Source organism: Lissotriton helveticus, chromosome 12, assembly GCF_964261635.1.
Source record: "Lissotriton helveticus chromosome 12, aLisHel1.1, whole genome shotgun sequence".
In the NCBI taxonomy this organism is placed as follows: Eukaryota; Metazoa; Chordata; class Amphibia; order Caudata; family Salamandridae; genus Lissotriton; species Lissotriton helveticus.
This window is the reverse complement of record NC_136073.1, coordinates 650335272-650357405: the sequence shown is the minus strand read 5'-3', so window position 1 is coordinate 650357405 and position 22134 is coordinate 650335272. Positions and strand designations below refer to the sequence as shown.

General features: G+C 44.8%; 1 protein-coding gene across 2 annotated transcripts in view; it reads right to left on the bottom strand.

Moving 5' to 3' along the window:
* Nucleotides 1–22134, bottom strand: part of MLKL (mixed lineage kinase domain like pseudokinase) — an 888605-nt gene that overhangs the window by 385783 nt on the left and 480688 nt on the right. For both annotated transcript variants that reach the window (XM_078670353.1, XM_078670354.1), the window contains exon 5: nt 15797–15894. In XM_078670353.1, the coding sequence (XP_078526479.1) occupies nt 15797–15894 (98 nt within the window). The remainder of the gene's footprint in view (nt 1–15796; nt 15895–22134) is intronic.

Sequence of the window (22134 nt, the reverse complement as noted above, 5' to 3'; positions counted from 1 at the left end):
TATTACAAAGAGTTGTCACAGACTGCTGGTTCATGTATCATGAATTTAGCCGACATAGACATGTTATTTGGGAACGTCGTTCCACAGCCTTTATGGGGAAAAATTAGGCATACAGATCATGATCAGAAACTAGGTGACTCATGGGCTAATATTGTTGCTGCAGATGCCCTACAAACTGGTGGTGCTAAACCCGAGCCTTTAGTAGCAGAACTCCCTGGTAGGATAATTGCTTACATGAAAACGATAATCCCTGCGATACGTGTAAACTGGGACAAATTGTCCGCGTGTAAGCAGAAGAAAGACGAAACGGTGTCTGATTTTTCACCAGGTTTGAAGAAACGTTTGTCGACCACAGCGGCCAAGATATGAGCACAGAAGGTGGTCAGCGTTTGTTCGTCGATAAATTTGTGCACAATTTACTCCCAGAATTGTGTAAAAAGTTAAAGGATTCAGAGAGTTCTTGGGCTGTCTCTTCTTCAGCACAGATATTGGCCACTGCCCAATATTACGAAAATAGAGACAAAGACGAGAAAGATAGAGCAGACAAGAAAACTAAAGAGTTGAAAACGAAGGTTTTGTTACAGCAAGCCTATCCGCCACGCGGTGGTGGTAACGGCCAGAATAATGGTGGTCAGAACAACTATCAGAATAATTATCAGCAGCCTCAACAGTATCAGAGAAACTCACAAAGAGCCGAGTACAATCAGCCACGTGTTCCTGTAGGTCCCAATCAGTGTTCGTATTGCAAGGAAGAAGGTCATTTTAAGAATAGTTGCCCTATCCTGTTACAACGTGCGAATGGTGTTTCAAACACAAGAGGTAGAGGCGTTCAGCAAGCGCCTAGAGGTAGAGGACGTGGAAACGTCCCCCAGAACACGCAGTCTTTTCCACCACAAAGTTCTATGAATAAGTTTGATCAGCAGAATAACGCATCTGGTAGGACAGCTCAGTACTATGCTGACGATTATTAAACAGAAGGTGAAAATTGGGAAAGTAACGATTGCTAGGACAGCCATGGACAAAGAGAGGGAGTTGTTTCAGTTCCAGTAGATCAGAGTGGACCATACGTTGAGGTAACTACATCAGTTGTGTCAGAACCTTTTCTGTTGGATACTGGTGCTACTAAGAGTTCTATTATGCACTCCAAACTCCCTGGCGCACCTTTGTCTGGCGAAACGAATGTATCAGTAGGTTTTTCTGGCGCCCCAGTTGGAAATCCGATTTCTGACCCTTTGTCTCTGTCTGTTGGTCCCTGTGAATTAGAAGCACCCCTTATTCTGACAACAGGTTGTGGTGAAAATTTGTTGGGATTAGATCTGTTAAAAAGATTGCATGCGACTTTGTACTGTTCTCCTTCAGGAGTACAACTTACTCTAGGTAAGAAGGTGGTTTCTCCAATGTATTTGTCGAGGGATAAAATTCCAACAGAATTGTCGCTTCTGCCTGATAGTCTTTGGGCTACTGGTCCTAATGATGTGGGTCTTTTAGAAATACCACCATATGTTGTAACATTGAAAGCCAATGTTAAAATGCCACGAATTCCCCAATACCGAATTTCTAATGAGGGTGAAAAAGCGTTGCTAGCTATCGTTCACGATCTAATTGAAAAAGATGTAATTGAAGAGACAAGAGGTAACGTTTGCAATAGTCCTGTTCTGCCGGTTTTGAAGCGACCGACCCTTCTCAGCCACCTGTGTACAGATTTGTGATTGATCTGAGAGAGGTCAATAAAATAGTTGTGCCACAATTTCCAGTTGTCCCCGACATTACTGCCCTACTGACTATGATTCCAGCTTCTGCAACGTGGTTTTCAGTGATTGACGTGAAGAATGCTTTCTTCAGCATCCCCATTGCTGAGGAGAGCAGGGATATTTTTGGCTTCACGTTAGGAGGACGAAGCTTCCGTTTTAAACGCGCTGCTCAGGGCTACTGTGAAAGTCCATCCATATACAGCCAAGCTTTAAAGACACAGCTTGATACAATCGTTTTACCTGATGGTGCTACCCTTGTACAGTACGTAGATGATTTACTTATTGCTGCAGATACTGAGGAAATATGTAGGAAAGCCACATTGTCATTGTTGCGTCATCTGTGTGATTTGCATCACAAGGTGTCTCTTTCCAAACTACAATACTGTCGACAGGAAGTGACCTACTTAGGTCATCTCTTGTAGAAAGAGGGAAGGAAACTGACCCCAGAGAGAATTCAGGCAATAGCGAAATTGAGTGTGCCAAGAACACAGAGAGAAGTGCGTGCTTTCTTGGGTATTACATCGTACTGTAGACAGTGGATTCCAAATTTTTCGTTATTGGCCAAACCTTTGGTGGCATTAACGTGTAAAGGTACACCCAATCCCGTTCCTTGGTCTGAAGAGTGCCAGAAAAGTTTTTCTGAATTACGTGATGCATTATGTTCGGCTCCTGTGTTGGGTACCCCCAACTACAGTAAGCCCTTTACATTGTATGTGCATGAGAAACAAGGTTGTGCATTATCAGTACTGACACAATTGTTTGGAAACAAACAGCGCCCATGTGCATATTTTTCGTCGACTTTAGATCCGGTAGCTAAAGCATTGCCAAGTTGTCTAAGAGCTACAGCAGCAGCAGCTGTTTCTAATCGACAGTCCGCTGGTATGTTGATGGATAACACCCTGGTTGTTATGGTCCCACATGCAGTAGACATATTGTTAAACAGAACCAGGACACAGCACTTAACTAGTGCTCGATTGTCCGGTTACGAATTGACCTTGCTAGCGAGTCATGTCCACATAAAACGATGCAGCACATTAAACCCAGCCACATTGTTGCCAATAGTAGAAGAATTAGATGCTTCAGAACAGCATGATTGTTTCCTTAAGACAGAAGAAGAAACGAAAGGGAGAGTAGATCTATATGATACTCCTCTTGCTGAATGCGATGGTACATTGTGGGTGGATGGTTCATGTTTCAAGCTACCGAATGGTGACGCGACTGCAGCATATGCTGTCACGACTTTGCACACGATTGTTGAAACTGCACGTATTCCACATAATTCAGCTCAAGCGGCAGAATTAATTGCACTCACGAGAGCATGTGTGTTGTCGAAAGGAATGAAAGTGACTGTCTATACCGACAGCCAGTATGCATTTGGTGTGGCTCACAGTTTTGGACGATTGTGGAAGGAACGTGGATTCCTGACTTCGCATGGAGCTAAGATTCAGCATGGTCAGTTGGTGAATGAGCTTCTTGAATCACTGACCTTGCCTCTACAAGTAGCGATTGTAAAATGTAGTGCTCACAAGAAGGTGACTGATGATGTTGGTCGTGGAAATGCCTTTGCTGACGAAATCACGAAAGGAACTGCGAAGAATGTGATGAGCCGAATGTATGTTGCAGGACCTGCAAGATGGGTTGGTGATGTGGGTATGTGTGAAGACACGATAGAGAGTGTGAAGTCCATTCAAGCTGAGGCTACAGACAAGGAGTTGAACACATGGAGAGAAAGTACGGGTAGAATGGATGCGAATGGTTGTTGGATTGAATTGTCAGAGCATCAGAGATGGTTGTTACCCGATGCGTATGTGCTTGCAGTAGTGACAATGGCTCATGGAATGGCTCACATCAGCGCGAAAGGGATTTGCAAGTTGTTGGCTCCAGTATGGCAAAATTCAGGGATTCCCAAGTGTGCAGAGAATGTTGTCAAGAATTGCATGGTGTGTCTGCAACACAATCCTGGTAGGGGAACCCCAACTCCAGTTGGTCATTTTGCACCTCCCACGTATCCGTTCGAGGTTTTGCAGCTAGATTTCATTCACATGGAGAGGTGCAACAACTTAAAATACGTGCTAGTTGTTGTTTGTGCCTTCTCAAGATGGGTAGAAGCATATCCCCTAAAAGACAATACTGCCTTGTCCACAGCGAAAGCCCTTGTGAAAGAGTACTTCCCTAGATTCGGAATGCCTAGAATGATCTGGTCTGACAACGGGAGTGAATTTGTGGGTCGTGTGATGAAGAATGTATGTGAAGGACTAGGTATCCGGCAGAAGTTCCACGCTGCAAATCACCCCCTATCAGCTGGATTAGTAGAATGTTACAATGGCACGCTTAAGTTAAAATTAGTCAAAATCCAAGCGAGCACAGGTCTTAAATGGCCTGACGCTCTACCCCTAGCACTCCTATCTACCAGAATGACTGTACATTCGCGATTGAAACTCAGCCCCTACGAGATAGTCTTTGGCCGTCCGGCCAACATATGGGGAGTGCCTAGACCCAAAAAGTTTAGCGAGCTAGAACACCCTGTTTTACTTGATTACCTATATGAATTGACGGCTAAATTGCGTGTTTTGCATCAACAGGTCAACAACACCCTGCCTCCGGTCTCTGAAACTCCAGGCCACGCCATCAGCCCTGGATCCTGGGTCCTCGTGAGGAATTTTCAGAGGACGAAAAAAGACCAGCCCAGGTGGACCGGACCGCACCTCGTCCTTCTCTCCACAAGATCAGCGGTCCGAGTGGAGGGGAAGAAGCACTGGATCCACGGGGTCCACTGTTAGAGGATCCCTCTTCCTCTGCCGTATGACCAGTGGGTCCAGGAAGGTGTCGCTGACTCAGAGACTGACACCGTGCCGAAATTTGTACCTTTCAGTGATGCACGAGTGAAAGGAACTAACTCTGAACGTGAAAACGAGAACATTCTGCAAGAGACTGTGCCACTGTCGAAACGATTGAACACTTTGGAGCCTGAACTTCTGTTTCAGGACCACACAGTACCAGGACGAAAATGGTATAATTTGAGACCAAGACCTATGGAATAATAAAATTCCTTTTTTCTCCAAGTACTTTTTAAAGCGCAGCTCTCCCATTAGAAGAAAACTTGCTTATTTTTGTTTTTCGAACCGCCATCCGGGTTCCGCTGCTAGGGCCGCGGTTGACTAAAAGTCTTTGGGGTGCAGCTGACGACGTTAGGTCGGTGGTTTTGGTTGGTCTAAGGGAGTTGCCCTGGACTGACAGAAGCATCCCTTAGCAGAATCAACCTGCCACCGCGGGCAGCACTCTAGAGAGGATGAAGTTTTCTGACATGGAGAGACCTGCCGAACAAACGAACTCTGAACACAAATTATGTAGAGTGATGACAAAGAAAGGTTTTTTAATATTGTGCATTTTCATGATATTCAGTGTGATGATATTTTTAATCGGATATGTTTTATTCTCCTTTCATGTAACATTCGCACCCACTACATCCCCTACACCTCCTCCTCCTACTGTTTCCTCTCATTCTTTCCACTCCCTTCCTGACCATGAATCCAATAGAAGATTAGAGTTCATTAATAACTCCTTCGTTCAGCTCCTGCACCAGCACCAGCTAGTAATGAACACAACCAACTGTTGGGTTTGCGGCCTTATGCCTCACACTACGGATAAAGGTATCCCTTATCTAGTGCTGCCTTTCAGTCGTAATGGCTCTGTGTGGGCATACAGAACGATGTTCATATATGCACGAGAAGTCCAACCCCTACGTTCTGTAAAAGACAACCTCAAGACTAGCGCCCTAGTCAAAGGCATAGTTGACATGATTAAGGAAGAAATTTCTTATGAAAATACTCCGGAAAAAGATGAGATATTTGCATATGTAGGTTGGAACGTGACCGGATATGGAGCTACTTTAAGTGAGAAACAGCAAGCGAAGAGGTCTTCCCCGATCTGGATCGTTCCCCATCAGGGCAACCTGTGTCTGCAAGGTATTGGCAATAATCCCAGAGCTCAGTTAGGGAAGAGTGTCTGTACTGAAACTTATGTTTTTGCATCTCAGACTTCCCCTTCGTTTTTAGCAGCTAAGGGTACCTATTTCATCTGCCATGATAGAGCCTATACATGGTTGCCCCCTGACTTTTCGGGCACATGTTTTGTTTCATTCCTGTTGCCTCCCACCTACACAGCTGCGGCAGATTACCATAAGACAAGGATATCCGCCTGGGGGTGGAAAATTCTGATGGTCATTGGGATGGTCTTAGCCATTCTTTTCCTGTTCTGTCTGTGCGTGCAGTGTGCTCCTGCAATATGTGGCCTCTGTGTCACATCATGTGTAAGGAAACCTGTATCCAGAGACGAGCTAAGTACTAGGATGATGTTACAGCAACATCTCAATGACTTTAGGAATGTCGACCTAGACTCAGATTAGCATGAGATTAGGTTAAATTGCCTATGTAAGGGCAAAAGGAGGGTTTGTAGTACTGAAAATCCCGAACTCATGGAACAATTCTGGACTCGTGAATAAAACTTCGTCGTATCGTGACGAGTTTGGTATCAGAAGACCGAGAATGACGAGTACATTATGCACAAGCATTTTCGTCGCATTCGAGTGATGGTTTCACCTCGAAATCGTCACTTGTACCTTGAACCCTTGGCTTCCATTTTATATATGGCAGCCATTTTGTGTGTTGCCCTTCACATAGGCTTAATTCAACATCGAAAGGACACGTACTCCTTGATTGACTTTCCTGTGACCTGGGCAGGTTGGAACCATTGCCCCAGGCTAAACTCATTTGGTCAGTTCCTCTCCCAGTGGCCGGTCGAGATAGCATCTAGGCGCAACCGGCCATAAAACCCTTTCATCACACACACACCCTGCCGAATCTTTCCCACACCTGGCCCCACTTTTTTTTCTCTGACTTGTTTTATGATGGGGACGTGCTCATTTTTATTGGGGGAACACCGATATCTGATGGAAATGCCGGACCTTGCCGGGCAATTCATTATGGATTGGACAACCGAAATGTGAGCTTGTCATCATAACTCTGTTACTTATTTGTGTTCGAAATATGTGAATAGTATCCTGAAAATCTAGGAATGTTTGCCTGAAGCTTATTATTTTGCATAAAAAGAGAAGCCTGACTTCGTGAATTGCGGCAGTCTCCTGAGAACATACTTCCTGTGTGTTGTACTTCTAGGACGCTTGTTACCTTGGTTGCAGCCAATAAAATCGATTGTTGACTTCACCTAGAAGACTCTGAGTTTCTGTGGTCTGAATCAGGAAGAACTCGAGGGCTTTGGGTGTACCCTGGCACCGCTGGGTTACCGGATCAGTACCGGTTCTGAAAAACCCAGTACCTCAACCCCGGTTCCAGCCTTAGAGGCTGCGACAAAGGCAAGCGTTCATAACGCTAAAGCTTTGCATCCAAGATGGATACAAAGGGCTAATTCTCTCACTGCAACAGAGTTAGAATACCTGTACGACCCAAATCTAAAAACACAAGCATTTCTGCAATACGAACAAGAATATCCTCTACCAAATGAAATAATGCCTCTAGATCAGTATGAATATATAATTTACACTGACTGTTCTGCTCAACCGGCCATAGGGAGAAAACAGCAATATAGCGCCGTGTGTACTATCATTAAAGGATGCATGCAGGATGGAAATTATCACCCGAAGTGTACAAAAACACAGTCTCTAGGAGACTGCACAGTGCAGCTGGCAGAACTAAAAGCACTAATACTGGCACTGGTAAATATGGATCGAGAATTCCCCACACTAATCGTGTGTGATTCCTTTTACTGTGTACAGTCATATAATGAATATTTACATCACTGGGGACAAAACGGGTTTAAGGATGCAAAAAGTGGCACAATAAAACACAAAACGCAATGGGAACAGGTAGTAGAGTTGCAAAAACAAGCTACCAAGGGCTCACATGATACATGCACTGAGTCATCAATGTGATGGTGTTCACTTTGAAGGGAATTCACTACCTGACAAATCCGCAAAGGGGGCTGTACGTACGGCTTCCTTAGCTTCAATCACTCATTCAAAAACGAGAATAGACGGTGAGATAATGGTTGTGATTATTGCTACACGCAATAACTCAGCAGTACCGAAAAGGTTTCCACTCAAATACTCATACAAGTTAGATGCAAACAATGTTCCATTTGCTCGAATTCCTGGAGTGGGGATAGAGTAATACCAAATATGGATCGTAGGTTAGGATTAATTCTAGCAGCACACAAGGGTATAGAGTCTGCACATGCAGGAGTTACAGCAACTGTTTCTCTACTGAAACTGCGATTTTGGTGGCCAGGACTAAGAAAGAAGACTAAGGACTGTGTCTTGAAATGCGACATCTGCCAGCAGATAAAAGGCTCCACCGTAACATGTCCAGCGCAGACACCATTATTAATATCAGTCAAACCACTGGCGTGTGTCTATTTGGACCACTGCGGCCCATGATTGCAGTGGATTCCTGCTCTAGGGTCCTATGGGTGTGGTCCCAGCACATGGCTGAGGCTCGAACTGTTATAAAAGATTTGCGAGTCATATAGGGACATACACAATAGGCACATTACATCCTGACCATGGCCCTGCGTTTAGCTCTAGGACTTACAAGGAAGCTATGGGAAGTTTGGGTGTAGCCTGGCAGTACTTCTCTCCCTACCATCCCAAGGGAAATGTGGTTGTGGAGAGGAAAAACCTGGTCTTAAAGCAGTCTTTAACAGCTAGAGTATTAGGCTCGGTGGAAATTGGTTAAAACATCTGGTTGGAGTTCAAAGGGCATTAAATAATCAGCCAAGAAAGGGGGTGTCACTCCTTATGAGGTCCTATTTGGGACGAGAACGTGGGTACCTAATCTTGATTGTGAAGGCACAGTGGCGGATGATAAACCTTTTGACATCCATAAACGTTTGGCTGTTTTACAGGACCTGAATGAATTCAGAGCACAACAGAGTAATGTCCAGGTGAAAAGGACCGCCACTGTGGAAGCAAAAAGTGTCACTGCAAGCCCTGTCTGGATTCCTAAAGTTGGGGATCTGGTCAGAGAGAAAATAGCAGCCAAAAAAGAATTTGGGCCATCATACAGAAAGCCTGTACCTGTCCTGGTAGTTGAAGGAACAAGAACAGTACTTCTGCCACCTCTTGACGGTAAAAAGGAGAAAAGATTTGACTCAATTGATCTGATCAAACCACACTATGTGGCCGATACGGAGTTGTAGGCCGCATGGACTCCGGAGTAACAGACACCCTCCTCTCACAACTATACAAGAAGTTCAAACAGAATGACTCATCACATTTGAAGGGTCATCTGCACGGAAAGATGGACTATGCAACAATGCGATGGAACTCGTTCCTCTTGAAACTGAAATTCAAAATGAGAACTCAACTGAAAGACAAATTTTAATTTGACCAAACACGGATATCTACATCAACATGCCCAAACAAGAGCAAGCTACAGTTTCCACAAAACCTGCGGGATTACCGAAAGTTGATCGAACTGCATCTGGCTATTTTATTGACCCTGGTACTTTTTCATTGGATCCAAGTGAACCTGAAACAATGCCAGCCCAAAAATCTCATCTATAGCGATTCAACGATTTTTTGAACTTTCTTAAAAAGACTTACCTGGTATCACCTTGGGTGTTACTCTGGGTAACTACCGGGGTACTTTTCTTTCTTTTCTGGATAGGCCTCGTAACGGTCTTAAGTATGCTTATAAATGAAACTTATCTTCGAGAAAGCTTGGCAGCACAAGAAGTGAATGTGATTCTGAAACCACATCTATGATCACATGGTGAAAAAAGAGACCTATCATCAGTGAACATTACAGCAGTCTATACCTGACGGTATATTATGGGACAAGGTTAATTAAGATATATGTGGCCTGTCCGAACCTTTAAAAATTCCACATTTATTTAAGATTTCATTAATTGATATCATTACCTGCAGTACATTTTCCGATAATTGGGATTATGAAACTGTTAATAATATGTTGTCTGGTTTAGAAAAATCTGCTGCTTTTACTAATAATGAAATTGTAGTCCCGCGCTCTTCGCGAGCGGGACTCCCTAGATGGTGCCCGCGACTAGACCGCCGGAACAAGCAATAGGAGGTCTGGTCTTTCCTGGAGACAACGCGCCAAGCCAGCAAGTGGAAGAACAAGTATTGGGGCCGGAGAGCATTTCGGCGTTCTACACCATTCCGGAGGACTACGAATCCGGAGCAGGCTGACAGAACCTCAGCCCAGAAGGAAGACGTCAAAAAGGCAGAGAGTCCGACGACCGAACTGCCCAGTGGTAACGCGCACGGGTCCGGCCGACCCAAAGAAGAGGAGGAGGAGGGCGGCAAGACTGCGACAGCCATGACCCTGGAGGGCCGGAGGCAAGTACCTTTGTTTAATTACCTCACGGTGGGCTGGTGGAGGGCAGGATTGTGAATAGTCCCCTGGTCCACTGTTATCTCCCCTTTTCTTTTGTTGTTCCCATCCTCAATCTTTGCACAGAACCCCCCTCCCCCGAACTGTACGCAATCCTGCTTTGTTGCTGACCCTGTTATCCCTTTATTTCTCTTGAGGGTACCGGCCACCTATAAATACCCTGACAACTAGGAGGAGCCGACTGACAACCACCACAACTTCATCCCTGCCCGGAAGACCATTGAAGTGTCCCTCCCTGAGACACATAGACAGAACCAGCATTCAAGGAATTCCTTTTTCCTGTTTTTTCCCTTATAAACCACTTGTTTTCTTCCATTTCTGGACCTCACCCCCTTCTTTGGGACTTCCCCAAACCAACCATTAAAAGAATAAATAAAAGAATCACCACTCCCACCAGTGTCTTTGCATCCTGTATACCTGGGCATCACAGAAATGTTAGAGGGCACATCAGACTTTGAAACAATGTATTGCTATCAATATTATGGTCATTAATTTCTGCATAAATCTGCTAATCCCAGAAATGTTTTCTCATACCACCAATGGGAACATTGCCCAACACTGCCAAAATGGAGTTCAAAGTCATATGCGCAGACATTTCTGTATTTTTCAGGGTTTAACAAATCAGACCCAGCCTCATATTATTCTAAAGTTGCATCAACACCAGCACAGAAAAATATGTTGACAAACACCAAACAGATTTATTCTGCTACCTTTATTGCCCAATTTTCTGAACAGGGTTTCAACTTATGGAAAGACACCATAGACTTAAAATCGGTCTTGGGTACTAGAGACTGGCAGGTACAGGGAACAGGGGCACTATTTAGAGCATGCCTTATTTCTCAGCAAATAATGTTTTGGAATGAAACATTGCAACAGACGACCTGTCTTGGATTAGCCAGGAACAAAGATTTAAATATACCTCGGATGCCCATACCCTCACACACTGGGGGTAACATAACATCACAAGAAGAGGGTACACCAGATGACGTCATGCAATACAATGGATCAGACCTCGATTGGAAGGGATGGTTGATTTGGCCCACAGACACCAATAGCTGTCAAAAAAGATTCTTGGGTAAAACTTAAGGATTTAGTATAAGTAGGGCAGATCCACGCTATGTGCAAAGACAACACCCAGGGGTAGTGACATCATACAGTGTTGGGAAGTTAAGCCTCGATTGGCTAAAGCCCTCAACACTCACACAGGTGAAACAACACTTATCCTTTCTTTCAGAGGATGTGGTCCTACAGGATTTTTTATTAGGTCCTAGGAACCCACATCACAAACATTTCTATTATGCTGTCTACAATGAGATTTGGAAAATATCACAGCAAGAGGCCGCGAAAAGATTACAAGAAATAGATTGCATAAACCTAGAGTCAGCTCTAGCAGTGGTCGATAATGGGTTTACAACACTAACCTCCAGAATATATTCTCTAGGCAACATTGCATCTTCTGCTATTGATGTACTAGAACAGGGTCTGCCCATATTACAACAAGGGCAATAGAATTGCTTTCCATTATGTTATGAAGCTGGACGCTGCAATATTTGTGTGCAGGCTATGTGCCTTGGTGTTTCATAAACAGGACGTCTCTGTTTTCTGCTTACAATCTGACAGAAAAACAGATAGAAATGACACAAAGGGGAACAAAATATACAATGCTGCGTATTGAAAAAATGGATAGATTAGTATTTACAGTGGCAGAGTCACCATCCACGGAATGGCTAATTCATGGCCACATAACTCTTCCAGTCACACTTTTCAATTCCAATATTTCCTTGAACAAATGCAGGCAGGCAGATATGAAGAAATGGGTAGGGAATTCATCAAGGAATATTGGGAATTACCGAACAGATTTTGATGCCGGAGTAGGGAAAAAAGTGTTTCTAAGCCGTACAAACTGCGAGAATACTTTAAGTGGATCACTTTTATGCCAGGATATAATGCTTCATGGGGCCTGTACGGGTTCCGTAGCAAACTTAACCTGTCACTTAAAGGGTACCTCAGCTGCTGAGATCACTCCAGTGTTCAGGCTACTTTCAAATGGGAGTTACTTGATGCTGAATGATCACGGTTGCTGTGGGATGCTTCCAGGCATCGTATATCTGGTAAACGTGAATTCCAGGGTTACTTGCTGTATGCAAGTATTGTTTCCACCAACATATACAGTCAGGGAGGTGCCGTTATGGCCTTCGCTAAATGTTTCATTAATACGGTTTGATACTTTGAGCAGAATGAAAGCCATGCTTATACCTTTGATCTTCAAGTCGCAAGGTCTTCGGTAGATATACAGGCACTTATACGTAAAAATTGACCCTTACATTTCATAGAAATAGTGAGTCGTATATTTAACATGTCTGATACTACTGGCATTGTCAATCTATTTAAGACCATAGGTTCTGGACTATTAAGCACCTTTCAGATGGTCCTTGAAGTTATACCAAACTTTACACACACTATATTTGGAAGCATATTTGGAGAGCTGCCGTTGATCCTGTTTCTAATAGCAGGTATCCTAATTGTCGTTTTTCTGCTACGCAATGGACGTCCCAGTCACCAAGGAGATGTAAACAGTACTCCTGGAGCGAAAATACCGTGATCGCATGGTACAACTTCTAGGCACACCTCGCCCAAGGGAACTAAGTGCTTCTTGGTTCTTGTCATTTAGACCAGTCTGGATGGACTACATCCTACCTGTCCCCGGATGCCTATTTTGCGGAGAAGAATGCGTGTTGGAGCTCTGTCTGACATTCCCATCAAGTGCGCAACCAGATGTTGATGCTTTACTGGACCGGATAACGGCCCAAATTCAACAGTGTCAAATTCTACATTTGACTTTTGGAAAACTAACGGAAAATTAGAACTCCATATTGAAATTTACATTTTTGAGCAAGTATGGCTTTCAAATGCTTGTAGTAGATCGAATATACCTACAGACATATTAGAACTATAGCTTAAAGGTCAATTTCTAATATCTCCTAAAAAAAAATTATAGACATTTTTTAACGTTTCAAAAACAATGTTTTTAACACAATAAGAAACTGTTGTTATATCTATTTGTATACAAGTATCTAGTGCTCCTAGTAGTACGTTTAGAATGTAACTATGTCGTCAATTCGGAAGAGGAGTGGGTGTTCTATTCCATTTAGGTACCATAATATAGGCCTCTGTAATTTCATCACCGTTCACCTATATTCTTTCCTACATTACACTTGTCAGGGTTTACAGGGACTGACCTTTTACCTAAATACGACGCTGCATTTAGAACCCGGGTTTTCCCTAGTTCGAAATCTCATACATTATGCATGATGATTCTTGGAAGCACAGCAGGACTACCATCCCCTGTATAAAATCTATGTACGAAGTTCATGCTCAATGTCATCCTTAGGCCGACACAGTAACACAGCAAGGTAGGACCCCTGGGGAGACCTATGGGTATATATACATCACATCTTGCTAAGATAAGACAGAGGGGACCGAGACTTCCCAGCCGACACACTGACCAGAGGCTGAGGTTCCTGCATGCAGGCACTCCAGCTTGCAGTGGTCTAAAACATCCATTGCGGGGTGTCCAACTAGAGACCAGGACTGGGTCCTACAGTCCCACACTCAGGTAATGGGGTTGACTAAATCCTAGAGGGATTCTTGGCTTAACACCCACGTCCATGTTAGGTACACTTAGGTACATCTAATTAGGGAAGCATTGTAGGAGTACGCATCTTTTTATCATGTGTTTTATATACTTGGATGTATTCATGATTATTGTAGGATGGTAGAGCTATACTATCCATTTACCTTTATAGTACTGCTAATCATTTATATCTTATACTGCCTAATGGTTGTTGCAGCTCATCTATTTTACACCAGAATAACAACTGTTCAATAAATTCTTATTGAAAACGCCCAGCCTGTTTATTCTGTGTATCTCTCTGAGACAGACTAAGTAAGCACGAGTGACTGAGCGAAAGGTAGTATAGTGTTTCCACGGTCCTGAGTGATCAGGGTTGTCATGTTCAATGGTTGCCAGGAACTGTTCTCTCCTTGGTAAGAGGAGATTCTAGTGGAACTGTGAGCTAGTTGGTACAAGAGGCCAACATACCCGGTGGGGGTGATCAGAGTTAGCCTGACACCAAACCTACACTGTATGTTGTCTACAAACGCAGATCCTGTATACTTTTTATAGGAACTACACCTGGGACCTGAAAATGTGGGACAAATAAAGGCCATAACCAAACAAAAGCAATCTTTTACGAACAACACATATTTGAACAAATTGCCAACAATGGGTGGAATTAAAGCCCACATACCAAACACAGCATGCCTTGCAGAGCAGCGCATGCAGTGCCTAGGCTCGTGCTTTTTAAAGGTGAGATATCTGAAGTAGTAAAAGCAAATTGACCCTTATGATAATGGTTCTGAGAAGGGTATTTGCCTCTTCCCATGCAACATGTGCAGCAGAGAAGTGCTGGGGGAGGAGAGGGATAATGCAAAGAGCTTTCAGCAGATGAAACTTGGTACTGCAAAACAGAATTGGGAACAAATTGAGTTAAATTAAATAAAGATTGAATATAGTATTTGCAGTGCATATAGGGACATTGGGTATTACTCAATTTAATGTGAATGATGAGGGCGGAGGGTGATTGCCCACTCCTACCTCAAATACTAATTGTTCTAGGAGTTGTGAACTGGAACGGACATGTTGAAGGGGTTCACATTTATGTGAAATGCACCCACACAAACACTAGATCCCTAGGGGGATCTGCCTCTAGATCATTGAGACATGTATGTTCCATTCACAGGATTCAGTCACAGATCCCCACCACTAGGCCCATAGGGATACTTGTCACACTGGCACTGAGGCCTGTATATTCCATGAACTGGGTCAGATCACAGATCCCCACCACTAGGTCCACAGGGGTGCCTGCCACTAGATCACGAAGACATGTATATGTCATGAACAGGATTCAAATCACTTACACCCATCACCAGGCCCACAGGGGTACCTCCCACTCTAGCATTGAGACCTGTATATTCAAGGAACAGGATCAGATCACAGATCCTAACCACTAAGTCCCCAGGAGTATCTGTCACTAGATCACTAAGACGTATATGTCCGATGGGCAGCATCCAGTTCACTGATGCCCATCACAATGATAATATTATATCAGCCCTTCTTTTTACCAACACAGTGGCAACACCTCTGCTGGGGCAGAGAATGTTCTGGGAGCGGCAGAAAGTCGCAGACATGAAAACTCTGCTCACAAGTAAAATTAAAATAAATAAATTCTAAGAAAACTAGTCTTGAAAGCTGGCAACACCTTTCAGAGGAAAATAAATTGATACCAATCCTTACTGGTCAAGTGCACACAGCACAAAAAAAAAGAGTGGAAGTATGCTAAGTAGACAACCAATCCCCAACCATGGTGTGACTCGCTGGGTGCTCTACAGCACCACTGGATGCCTCCTTCACCGCTTGGAGATTTAACAGCATGGGGTTTGCGACCTTGTACTTCTTAGGTCACCAGAGGTTAGTACCGGACAGTAGGGAACAGAAGCCTCTTTGCAGCAGCTGAAAGTGTTGCAGAGGCGGAATTGCAAAGAGTGGACACGTACCTTCCATGTCGATACATATTCCATACATGCATAGAATATGGGGACACCTGAAGTTCTTCATGGTCCGGGCCTCTTTTTCAAAATCCTTCCGCACCATGCTGCGAAAAACAGGGCACAGGCCATGAGCACATTCATCAAAGGAACCAAACTAAAACTGCATTTTGTTAAAAGGCAATGCCATGGACAAGGAGGTGCAACAGACTGTAAAATCAAACATGTTACATGACCTAGCTCCTCGCGGAAGCCAGTCCTGGAGCGGTGTATATTCTTTTACCCCTTGCAATAAACTTCAGTTTTTTTTAGTGTCCAACAAACAAAATGGCAAAAGTACATAATCTTTCTCTCTGGAGAAGACTGTTAGTCTCCAACTCAATACACACAATAGGACTAATGCATATAAGAACTTGATGCCCAATTTGCTGGTGGGACATGCTCACGAGCATGATAAGAATGGGTACTTCACCCACTAACAAGCCAAACCCTCTTTGCCAGTTGCTATCTTTGCACAGTCCTCCAAACACTGAACCGCATGAGATCTCTAGAAACAGACAGCCATTTTTTACAACCACATAGCATTACATTTTGACCCCGAGCACCTCAGAGCCATCCTGCCTATTGTGCCACTCTTGAATCTACCCGCTGGACAGGGCAGGAGGCTTTGCCATGACTCCGATATGTCCTCTTGGCCCCCAGCTTAATCACGTTTTTTTGCAGTGTGGCGCTGATTTTAACATTTTTGCCAGAACTTTTCCTGGTTTTCCCTTGGCCTTGCTCTCACTAAGTGTTTGGTACAAATGCGGGTGCCATGTCAGCAGCACCTCCTGTTTTTCTGTCTCTTAGAGACAATCTTAACATTTTAACTTTTTGTTTTACAAAAGTAAGTAAATGGTCTTGATATATTCATAAATATGTCTGGCTCTCATTTGCTGGGCCAATACTACAAGAGCTCATATCCGAGTACGTAAATAAATGGATTTCCCGTGCTCCAGAAGGGACTCCTCCCTGCAGATGCGATATGGTGGCTTCTCTATCTGTTGGCTGCAGACTTACAGGGTGAAAAGGAGGCAGTTTGGTACTAGGAGTACCATCTGAGGGAGCAGAGGTGCTCAGTGCCAAACCCCAGGAGTCTTTACGGCAGGACCCTGTGATGTAAGCGACGGAGCCCCATAAGTCCTTCAGGTGATTGCAAGCCTGAGGAACTAGGGGATTGCCTTTGTCTGCCCCCCTAAAATGGTGTGATTACTAATCCGGGACTGGTGGTCTCGGATTTAAGGGAGCAAACTTCCCAAATAAAAAATGGTAGCACCGAATGGGTTGGCCCAAAGTACAGTTTTGCTCATCAGGCAGGTGGGCAGCTTAGGTCACTCACTGCTGCCTGCCCTTGGGTCGCCCGTAAGTTAAGACACCACATTGGCATAGTTCACTTATGAAAGAAACCTGCAGGAAACAGTTTTCCACCAAACTATGTGCTGGCTAATTAATTTAATTTCTTGTGTCCAAAGCAGCTATTTACCATGTTTGCGGGGATGGTTGTCGATATCGGCGCTATGCGGCTGCCCGCAGCACACGCAGGGCGCCCTCCCTAGAGGGCAGCCCCTTAGTGCCGCATTCTGGCACTTCAACTGCACTCCACTCTTTGGGAGTGCCCCCTTCCGGTCCCCCCCCGCGTCATTTCCTGCACATGGGAGGCTGGGGCCAGGTACTTAAACCGGCCCAACCCAGGGGCCGGGCTCTTTGTTCCCCCGCTGGACAAGCTGTCACTCACCGTATCCCATACCCAGTGTGCTGGCGGCGGTATTTTGTTTCTGATGCTGAATGTTAATTTTGTGTTGCAGCCGGAGTAGGAGGGTGATCGGGAGGCAGTTTGGTAAAAAGGGGTCCATCTGAGGGAGCACCACAAGGGTGCTCAAAGCCAAACCCCAGGAGTCTTGACAGCAGGACCCTGCGATGTAAGCAATGGTGCCACTTAAGTCCTTCGGGTTGTTGCAAGCCTGAGCAACTGGGGCTTGCCTTTGCTTGCGCCAACCCTAAGAGGTATGAGTACTAATCCGTGACTGGATGTCACAGATTTAAGGGAGAAAATTCCCCAAATACAAAATGGTAGCACCGAATGGGTTGGCCCACGGTGCTGTTTGGCTCATCACGTGGGAGGGCAGCTTAGGCCATTCACAGCTGCCTGCCCTTGGATCGCCCTTAAGTTAAGGCTGCCCTTGGAACACTAATTTTGAGCATTTTAAAATCGCTGCTTCCATCATATTTCAGGTTTAAAAGAAATGTGGTTAATCTTGCCTAGGTCATTCTCGGCTGTTTCTTTACCTTTTCTTTTCTTTCTCCGACTGCAGTCTGCACTTACTTTTCTAGTGTTCAAATTAAATAAATTAAGCAGGAATTGGTCAGTAGGCCTAGCCTCACAATTCACCTCAGTCTTTGAAGTGCAGCGAACGTGACAAGTTGGATTCATGGTTAAATGCATCTTTATTTACTTGGGCATACTTTAATTGATCCTTCTACCTGAGGGGTGAGGTGTCTCCCACAGCCAGTAACATAGGCAATTATGCATTTGCCCCATATTCCCCTTGGTATGTGCAGAGGTGTATATTTAATGGAAAACTCTTTGTGACATAATTAATTGGCGGAAAACTAGCGTGAGGAATAACTGCTCTGTAATACCTTGGATGCACCCTTGACCCACACTTGTTTCCCAATAAACAGAATGGATTATTTGCTGGTATTTAGGAAATGCTGTACCCTCCACTTGCAAGTGGTGGGCTCGGAGACAGGATTCTTTATAGTAAATCATTAAGGCTGAACAGTGTTTTCTGGCAAGGAAGTGCCTCCAGGATGTGTTTGTATGACCTGCATCCACCTCACCCAGCCGCCGCAATAAACGAGTCCAGATGCCCTTCTGTAAACTCCACAATCACCTGAACCTTGGCCCTAGACAGCCTGTCCTAGGCCAAGTCAATGATCCTTCTCTAGGCATGGCCCTTCAATATCCAAGGGCCTTCTCACCCCACAATACATAGGCCCCCATTAGGATGGTGGGCGGACTTTGCCCGCCCGCCATCCTCACGGAAAACGGGTCCACCCGCGAGCTGTGCGGCGGTCCCGCCTAGCATATTATGATGCGCCTGCCACAGTGGCGGGCGCATCATGCATTTATAACATTGCGGCGGGCAGTTTTCACACCAGCACCCGCCGCAATGCTATAAATGCTTGTGATGCATTTGCATACACAAAGCGGCAGGCCCCTGCACGGGGCCTGCCGCATTGCGTATGCAAATGCAGGGGGGTACCACAGGTGTCCCCCATGTGCACCCCCTCCTCGCCTTCACCATGGGTGCCCACAGGGGGCCCCCAAAGTGAAGACCGCATGCCTTTCCGTGGCGGGCATCTGATCCTGGCCATCCTAATATGGCTGGCGGGGTCTGAAAGACACCGCCAGCCATATGAATCCTTTTCCACCCCGTACGCAAGGCGACCGGGGCGGAAAAGCGGCGGACAGAGTTTACGTCCGCTGCGGTCCCCCCCGCCATTGTAATATGGCGGGGGGAAATGGGTGGCGGCCGGTGACGGATGTCGGGCGGATTGCCACTGCCTGCATGGCGGTGGCGATCCGCCCGACATCCTAATGGGCCCCTAAGTTAGGCAAATCTCAGCTTGCCCTCATCTCTGCAAGCCCACAGTTTCTGATCACATAGTATAACGATCCACCTGTTGGGTCGGGTTTGTGTGACTGGAATAATAAAAGCAAGAAACACCATCACGTCTATGCTGTCCTAAACTGCATAATATAAGGCAACATGTTTTCAAATGCCCATGTAAAGAAAATGAAGACCCTAAGACGAGAGCCCCTTCTACGACACACAACTATAACTGTGACCTGCAAACTGGTCTGGCATAGGTAAAACCGTGAGGCAATGGCGATTTAAGCAAATGTGCCTAATTAGTCCTTCAAGCGGTTGCAAGCCTGAGCAACCGGAAGTTTGCATTTGTCCGCTCCACCCCTAAAAAGGTGCGAGTACTAATGCAGGACTGGAGGTTTTGGGTGGTTAGTATAGGTCACTCCCCGCTGCCTGCCCTTGGATCGCCCTGTAAGTCCTCCCATCACATTGCCATATTTCACTTATGAAGTAAAACCTGCCGCAAACTGATTTATACCAAATTATGTGCTGTCTAATTAATTTCATTTCTTGTGTGCGAAGCATCTATTTACCAAGTTTGTGGGGAGGGTTGCTGATATTGGCGCTAAGTTATGTCCTCTTGGCCCCCAGTTTAATCACAGATTTTTCCAGCATGTCGCTGATTTGAACATTTTTGCCAGAATGTATCCTTGTTTTCACTAAGTGTTTGGTACAAATATGGGTGCCACCTTAGCAGCACCTCCTGGTTCTTCATCTCCTAGAGTCTTTGATAACGTTGATAGGGCCAGGTTATGGGAAAAACTGGCTCAATGGGGCATACCTCAGCACACTTTAAACCTGCTAAAACTTCTGCACACGGATACCTGGGTGCAGGTGAAATTAGGTGGTGGCTCACACATCTACGCAAAGGTTCCCACAACAAAGGGTCTGAAACAGGGCTGCGTGCTTGCCCCAACCCTGTTTAATCTGTTTATGGCTGACCTTCCAAAGGCGCTCAACACCTGCAATTCCCACTCACCAAGGATTGGAGGGCAAACACTGTCAAATCTCAAGTATGCTGATGACGTAGTTTTGCTCAGTCACACGCATGTTGGTCTCCAGCATCTACTGACGGCAATGCAGAACTACGCCTCAGAAAACAACCTAAAAATAAACTTGAGCAAGACACGGACAGTGTCAATAAACAATAAAAAGAACCTCCAAAAAAGATGGTTCCTTGGTGGTACAAAACTTGTCCCAGTTCATGAATACAAGTACCTTGGAGTGACATTTGGCAAGGATGAGATGTTTAGACGTCAGAAAGAGGAAGTTAGAAGGAAAGGTTTGCTGATTGCATTAACAATGAAAAATCTTGCAAGCAAACTAATAAGGCCTACCCTGACTCCGCTTTTGAAAGTAGTCCGGGCCAAATTACTCCCCTCAATTACCTATGACAGTGAGGCAATGCGGGGAAGAGATGCAAAAGTGTTGTTAAGCACACAAGTCAAGGCCTATAGAATCTTGTTCAGCCTTCCATCCTACACATCACCGGATCAAATAAGGCTGGAGTTTGGTCTCCTACCGCAAGATCTAGCTAGGCATGGAGCGTATATTATCTGTTTGCACAGGATCAGAAGTGCCACTACAAATACGTTAAATTATCTGCTGTGGCAGGGCATACAGCACAGGGAGCATTCCCAAGCCAGAAGCTACCTACACAACTAGCCCTAGAATCTACCCAACTCACAGAACTTTGGAATGCACAAATCGGCTATTCCAATTTCAAGAAACTGGTCTGGAAATCCTTAAAACAAATCTTTTTGGTGGAAGACAAAGCAACCTTCTCAAACAGACCGCACGCCTGGATGACCCTTAACTCCTATAAAACACTGGCTCCACAATTGTATTTCAACCAGGGCTACTCGAAGTCCATAAAAACTAACTTTTTGAGGCACAGGATGGGAATCCTTCCATGCGCTCAGCACCTTCCACCATGGCAAAGGCCACTAGCACACGAGTCGTGCAGGTTGTGCAACACCAAACGAGGCGACATACTACACTTAATCTGCCTATGCAAGGACCTGCGCCAAGCACGGAATCAGCTTCTTAAAGAACCCTTCAGACAGAAATGCATTAGGACCAGGAGACAAGCAGTGTTAGCATGCTTTAAACCAGAAAATACACAATTAAATTGTAGATTGGTCAAATTTCTTATGCTGGCTGAACAAAAAATGCCCAAGTCAACGGAAACGGAACAAGGCCCGGGCTGCACAATGCTAAAACGCATATGTTCCTAACCAGACCATAACAAGAACATACTGATAGAAGTAAAGGGTTAACCCTCACAATAATCAGAGATAACTGGACTAAAACAATCATGATGACCTGCATAGAATCCCAATGACTGGACTAAAATAACACGTATCCGTAATTCATAGTAGTAAGACACACAAAGTCCCACACAATGCCTACAACTTACTCAGACTTTATACTGGCAAAGATGTTCCCAACAAGGGGTTTTAAGTTTTGTTTTAACTAGATATACACACTGATGAATGTGTTAATTTATTTCTGTATTTTATGTAATAACAATGCAATGGTTTTAAGTAACAATGCAGGAAATAAAGAATCTGAATCTGAATCATCTCCTAGAGTCAGTCTTTTTTTTATCGTTTATTCGTTATCAGAGGTAGAAAGGAGTAATAAATATTGCAA